This window comes from Canis lupus, chromosome 9 (genome assembly GCF_011100685.1).
Source record: "Canis lupus familiaris isolate Mischka breed German Shepherd chromosome 9, alternate assembly UU_Cfam_GSD_1.0, whole genome shotgun sequence".
Lineage (NCBI taxonomy): Eukaryota > Metazoa > Chordata > Mammalia > Carnivora > Canidae > Canis > Canis lupus.
In genome coordinates, this window is record NC_049230.1 from 21,176,948 (window position 1) to 21,183,895 (window position 6,948).

At 51.0% G+C, this 6,948-nt stretch overlaps 1 protein-coding gene across 1 annotated transcript; it reads left to right on the top strand.

Moving 5' to 3' along the window:
- On the top strand, positions 1 to 6,322 carry KRT32 (keratin 32). Its single transcript, XM_038546022.1, has 7 exons — positions 1 to 468; positions 1,132 to 1,214; positions 1,376 to 1,532; positions 2,790 to 2,951; positions 3,033 to 3,158; positions 3,865 to 4,085; positions 5,937 to 6,322. Exons 1-7 carry the CDS (start codon positions 1 to 3, stop codon positions 6,064 to 6,066), a joined length of 1,347 nt encoding a protein of 448 aa, XP_038401950.1. The 3' UTR covers positions 6,067 to 6,322.
- Positions 6,323 to 6,948: the final 626 nt, after the last annotated feature.

A 6,948-nucleotide genomic window follows, 5' to 3' on the forward strand; every position in this document is an offset into this window, starting at 1 on the left:
ATGACATCCAACTGTTCACCAGCTTTCATCAAGAGCTGCCAGCGGCCCTCCTCTGTCTGTTCCAGCAGCATGAGCTGCCGGCCCGAGCTGTGCCTGGGTTATATCTGCCAGCCCATGACATGCGTGCCTTCTGTCTGCATGCCCACTACCTACCGGCCTGCCAGCTGCCTCTCCAAGACCTACCTATCCAGCTCCTGCTGGCCTAGCAGCTGCCGGCCAACGAGTGGCATCTCCAGCTCCTCGGGGACCTGCAGCTGGTACTGTGAAGGCTCCTTCAATGGCAACGAGAAAGAGACCATGCAGTTCCTGAATGACCGCCTGGCCAGCTACCTGGAGAAGGTGCGCCAGCTGGAGCGGGAGAACGCGGAGCTGGAGAGCAAGATTCAAGAGGCCTGTCGGTCTCAAGTGCCCACCATGTGTCCCGACTACCAGTCTTATTTCAGGACCATTGAGGAGCTCCAGCAGAAGGTGAGGGCAATCAGTGAACAGACTCACAGGTCAGGCAACCAGAAGAGTTAGTGTTCCAGATATGAATCGTGTTAATTAAGCCACATTTGGGGAAAAGAGACTTCCCTAGGGCATAGGATTATCTCATTATTTGGGCATTCAGCCCTTCCTTAACATGGAGGAGGTGTGGGATCTAGTCTCTGTTCTACCACTGCATGACTTTAGGAGGGCTCTTCCTTTCTCTAGACCTCAGTTTCCTCATCTGTAAAGTGGGGGTGATAAGGGTTCTCACCTAGTGGGGCTGTCAAGAGGATTCCACAAGTTGATGCAGGTCAAGTGTTTAACACAGCCTCTGGTATCTGGTGAGTTTTCAGTAGATGCTAGTGCTTGTTAAGGACCTGTCTGTCCCATGAATGACTTTGGACGAGATTCTTAACTTCCACATTGCTCGTTGCAACCAAATGGAGCATTTGTATTTATGAAGACCTAGGTGCTTAAAAACTAAATCCTATGTGCTCCAAGGACTAGCAGTTCACCAAAATATTCCCCAGGGCTCCAGGGGAACGGGGCTTCTTCAGAGATGGCTACCAGGCTACTGAGCCCCGTCAGCTACCGGCTTCTCATTTGGGTTCTTTTTCCTTTTTCTGGTCCTGGATTAACCCCCTCTTGTGCCTCGGCCCCCAGGTTCTGTGCACCAAGGCAGAGAATGCCAGGATGGTCGTGCACATTGATAATGCCAAGCTGGCTGCAGATGACTTCAGGACCAAGTGAGTTTGGCCAGGGGATGGAGGCACCCCCTGTCCCTGCACATCTTTGGGGCAGATTTTCATTAGTTTCTGAGAGGGCTGGAGAAGCGCCAGTGGCTCCAGGGCTTCCCTGAATTCTATGTTCAGCTTCAGTCCTCAGTTATGACCCTGTCCTTGCACAGGTATGAGACAGAGGTGGCCATGCGGCAGTTGGTGGAGGCTGACACCAATGGCCTTCGCAGGATACTGGATGAGCTGACCCTGTGCAAGGCGGACCTGGAGGCCCAGGTGGAGTCCCTGAAGGAGGAGCTGCTGTGTCTCAAGAAAAACCATGAAGAGGTGAGCCCTTAAGTCAAGTTGACTTGGCCCTGGGAAGCAGAGCGGGAAGAATGTGAGGTTTTGGGTTGGATAGACATGGGTTGAAATTCCCAGGGGTGCCATGTACTGTTTCTATGAATTGCCCAATTTATTGAAACTTCCTAAGCTTTCTTGTCTGTGCTAGAGCAGCACCATCACACAGAATGCTGTGAGCTTTAATGCAGGCCATGAGCATGAAACACCTGTCACTTGGTCTGTGCTCAGAGGCACGAGCAACCTTCTCTTCTGCGTTGTGGTCTTGTGTGTGACTGCCAGGCTTGCAGTGACTGCACATGTTTTTCTCATGGGAGCCATATTCTGGGAGTAGAGTGGTGCCTGCAGACCAGAGGGGGTCATGTTCCAGAACTTGCATTGAATGGCCTGTCCATCTCTGTGAGTCTGGGCTGCTGGGGGTGACCCGCATTTCTTCCAAAGGAGGGCCAAGTGCAGTGGTTTTCTTTTTTCTGTCCTCACCGTTCTTCTTCTACTCTTTTGTTTGTACATAATATACTTAATTCAAAAGCCATTGCTCAACCTTCTATTTTCTGATACCTCCCCCTCATCTCCTGCAGGTCCTTAGAGAGAAATTCCTCTACCCTGGGCATCTGTGTGCTGCAAAGCCCACCAGAGCCCTGGGGTCTTGCCCCTCCTTCTCTGGGTTGACTCTCAACCTCTTGACTTGGGATTTGAAAGAACAAGTGCCTCTGAATCCTGGCTGGGTTTCCTTAGGCTTCAATGTAAAGTAATAATCAGTCACCAGATACTCACTGAATACCCTGAGGTGGCTGACTCATCCTACTTAAATCAGAGAACTAGAAACCGCTCTAATGAGGTGTTATCACACACTCTGGGCAGCCTCTGAGACAACTTTCTCTCCTTGGCAGTCAAGCCTGGGGAGGTGCCTGCGCTCACTCAGGCCTCGCATCTGCCGGATGAACACAGGCTGGGAGGGTGGCTGGGAATACAGGGTTGCAGGCTTCCCTCTTTAGCTCAAGGAGAGCCAACAAATCCTGATGATAGTCTTGGCTTCTGCCAAAGTGACAGGAGGTGTGATGGAGTGCTTTTGCCTTTGCGAGGGTGTCCGGCTGGAACCCAAAGACCAGAGGGATGTTGCAGAGTGGACTGCGTTCCCCAAAGAGCCCCTCTAACGTAGACATCTTAGCATCTTCTGTTCCATCATTTTATGTCTCCCTTGGGTTGTGAGCAGACCATGTGACTTCATGCCTTGTGCCTTTTCAGGAAGTCAGTGCCCTCCGATGCCAGCTGGGGGACCGCCTTAACATTGAGGTAGACGCTGCACCCCCTGTGGACCTAAACAGGATGCTGGAGGAGATGCGGTGTCAGTATGAGACTGTGGTGGAGACCAACCTCAGGGACGTGGAGGAATGGTTCAACACACAGGTGAGCCTCTTGCAGGTGGGCCGGGCTCCCTAGTGTCCCTGAGAATGGACTCCTGCCCTTCTTCTGTCTTCCTCATTGCAGATGGAGGAGCTTAATCAACAGGTGGCCACAAGCTCTGAGCAGCTTCAGAGCTACCAGTCGGACATCATTGATCTGAGACGCACGGTCAACACACTGGAGATCGAGCTCCAGGCCCAGCACAGCCTGGTGGGTGCTGTTGGGTGGCCTCTGGATCCCAGGTGGCATTGCGCTTGGGTGCATCCAGGAGGGAGGAGGAGGCCCAGATTCAGCCACCACGGATGCTTACTCAGCTAATATCTTCTAGGGGGAGGTTTCTCCCCAGACCCAGCACAGAGATCAAAGGGGCACGTCTCAAATCTGACATGGGTTGGGTGGGCACTGTCGAACACAACTCTCCAGGAAGGCTTGTTATCTGCTTGGTCTGTCATTCCAAACCCATGCTTCCTATTGGAGTTTTAACACTTCCTAATCTCAGGTTCCTCTCTGGATGAGTGAAATCAGAGCCTCTGGAGGTGGGGCCTGGGCACAAGGATTTTTTAAAAGGCTCTCATGTGACTTTAACTGGCAGCCAGGGCTTAAGGTCACAGATCTAAATGATGCCATACGGGACAAACCTGATAAACCTCAGATACAAAGTCTAAAGACAGACAGAGGCTGAAGAAGGAATAAGGGGTTTAGGATCACATGGACCTGGGTTCAAATTCTAGTCTTGCGACCCATCAGCTGCTTAAACTTGAATAAGTCATTCAGCCTTTCTGGACTTAGTTTCCACAGTGACTTAGATAGGGAGGGGTCATTCCCAACCCCAAAGAGACACTGGCCTTTCTTGGTTCTTTCTGGACCAGGAAAATAGGTCTACTCTTCAGGTATTTGGTCTTTCCCTTTGCCTTAGAGGGACTCTCTGGAAAACACCCTGGCAGAGACTGAGGCACGTTACAGCTCCCAGCTGGCCCAGATGCAGTGCATGATCACCAACGTGGAGTCCCAGCTGGCTGAGATCCGCTGTGACCTGGAGCGGCAGAACCAGGAGTATAAGGTGCTGCTGGACGTCAAGGCCCGGCTGGAGTGTGAGATCAACACGTACCGAGGCCTGCTGGAGAGCGAGGATTGCAAGTGAGTGGGCCTGGCTGAGTCTGTACAGGTGTGTGCAAGGGTTGGAGGAGGCTATGGGCAGCAACTGAGGCTATGCAGGAGACAGAACCCTGTCATGATTAAGAAGTAGTTGGGAAGCTGGTGTGATCCAAAGAAAGTCAGGTGGGTGTTCCTGCTGCCATCCCAAACCTGGCCTTTCCGTGTTAGCAAACTCTTTCCAAGGGCTCCCCATGTGCTGGGCACCATGGGGGATGTGGGGATAGATGGTGACAAGTCATCTGCTCTCAGGTTGTTTCCATCTGTTTAGCGAGACAGAAAAGAAACTGGAGATCATACTTGGGGGGAAGGTTCTTTATACTTGGGAGGACAAAGGAGTAGCTTAATGTGATTGAGTTGCAGTGGGAAGGAAGACAGGAGAGGTCAGGGGGGCCCATTCCTGGAGAACCATGAAGGCTGTGCTGGGGCGGAATGGCCGCATTTCATAGGCAATTGAGAAGGAAATGATAGACTTTGTTTAACTGCCTATCTCCCCACTGAGATGGTAAACCCCTAGAACTCAGAGATATTATTGATTATTTTTATCTCCTGCACCTGGCACATAGTAAATGCTCAGTAAACGTTTCTTCACTGAGTCAGTGAAAGCTCAAAGCTGCTCTTCAGGAAGATGGGCCACAGGAAGGACAGAGTAGAGGGAGGAGGATTCAGACAAGGGAAGTGTTCAGGAGGCCCTGGCCATGGTCGGAAGCTGGATGGCGCAGGTAGGCTCCACAGAGCCTGGTGGTCACCTAGACGCAGGACACACCTTGGGACACCTGTGGACACCTGGTGGGCTGATTACCATTGTAGGCAGTTTCTTATTCTGCATTCAGTCCTGCTTTCCTGTCATTTGGTCTCACCCTCTGTGGCAAGAGTTGCAAAGTCAAATGCTTTTCAAGGAGCAGGCTGTGAATGCACATGAGTGACATGGGTCATTGTGGGAGCTGGGGAGAACCAGAGGGCTATGCCTAGTCCAGTGAGGGCGCTGCCCCTCTCAGGACCATTTCTAACATGTGAGATACAGCTCCAGTATTATTGGATCTTTTGATCGCTCAAGAGAAGTTGGGAACCTGGATGTTTTTTAAATATTAAATTCTTCTGATTTTTACATATTTTTTTAACAAATTAAAGAAAACACACACACACAAAAACCACAGTGCCAGCTATACAAAACAGATTTCAGGCTGGATGTGGTCCTTAGGTGCCTGTCCAGTTTCTGGGTTCTTTGGCTCTCATCTATTGTCCAGTGTGTTGTTTCTGGTTTTGAGCCCACACCTGTCAGTCTCTGAGATCATCCTTTCCCCTTTTGCCATGTATTCCTTCTGTATTAATTACTTAGTTCATCTTATTCAACACATTCTTATTATGGGCCTGCTCCAGGCCAGGTTGGCAGGGTGTGCATATGTGCATGGCTGTGACCTCACTGTTTAATGGGGAGATGGACCATAACAGGATAATCACGCATCACTCTGGGAGGAGGCACATGGTACCACTGGGGGACTTGATACAGAGAGATCAGGGAGGGCTTCCAGGAGGATGTGACAGTTGTGTGGAAGGAAGCTGCACTTTGTCATGGCCCACGTGGAGCCATTGAAAGTTTTAGGCAGGGAGGGGCACGCTTATATTTGTGTTTGTAGAAGTTGGCTCAGGCCATGAAGTTGATGGTGGTTAGGAGGGGCAAGAGAGGGGCTGGGGATGATAGAGGTGGACTAAGGAGCTGGGTGGAGAAGGTGAGCAGTGGGCAAGTTTGAGAGCCATCTGGCGGGGCAGAACTGCCGCACCTGTTGCTGAGTTGGATTTTTTTCTAACCTTGTCACATGTACCTTTCTTCCACAGGTTGCCCTCTAACCCATGCTCCACTCCCACCTGTCCCCCTTGTGCACCTTCCCCCAGTGTGTCCCGCACCATCTGTGTGCCCCGCACTGTCTGTGTGCCTTGCATGCCCTGCCCTCCGGGCCGCTACTGAAGTCCCTCAGCATTGGTGGATCTCGGAGAGACTGGGGCTGGGTAGCTGGAGCGTCGCCCAGCAGCGTCTGACCACCACCATCAGGGGCCTGCGAGGAAGCCCTCCAGCAGCAGCGCTGGGCAGTGGGCTGTGAGCAATACGCTCTGATCTGCAGGGGGTGCCCTGGGCCCCTCTTCTTACAAATTGCCTCTTGCTTCCACCTGCCAATTGCTCTCTTTGCTGATGTTTCTGGTTGTCTATGCCGCCTCATGTTGTCTATGCTTAGTTAACTGACAAATAAAGCCTCATCCAGGGGCCCTGCAAGCATAGCCTTCTCTGTTTGTATCTTTGTTGCTGTATCCACCAGCCAGTTCTACTCAGCTGGGGTCAAGAGGAACGTGGTCAAATTCTATATTTATTTTTATGCCCCTCTGCTTCCACAGAAGCTTGGGGGTCACTCGCTAGAAAGGCCCACATGCCATAAACTAGTTAAAGGCAATCCAGGCAATCAGTCTGGAGCCAAGTAATAAAAGAATAAAGAGAAGAGGGAGATAATTATGCCAGAAATCCAAGCCAAACTACTGTAATTGAGAATAATACTGTTATAACCCCACACCTCTACCTCATTACAACTGCCACAATGGGATCATTCATTCATTCATTCATTCATTCAAAAAATCATGAAAGACTCCTAACTCTGGGAAACAAACTAGGGGTGGTGGAAGGGGAGGTGGGCGGGGGGGTGGGGTGACTGGGTGAGGGGCACTGAGGTGGGCACTTGACGGGATGAGCACTGGGTGTTATTCTATATGTTGGCAAATTGAACAACAATAAAAAATAAATTTATATAAAAAAATCTTCACTGATGGCCTCCTACATGCAGATTCGGCCTTAGGGGCTGGC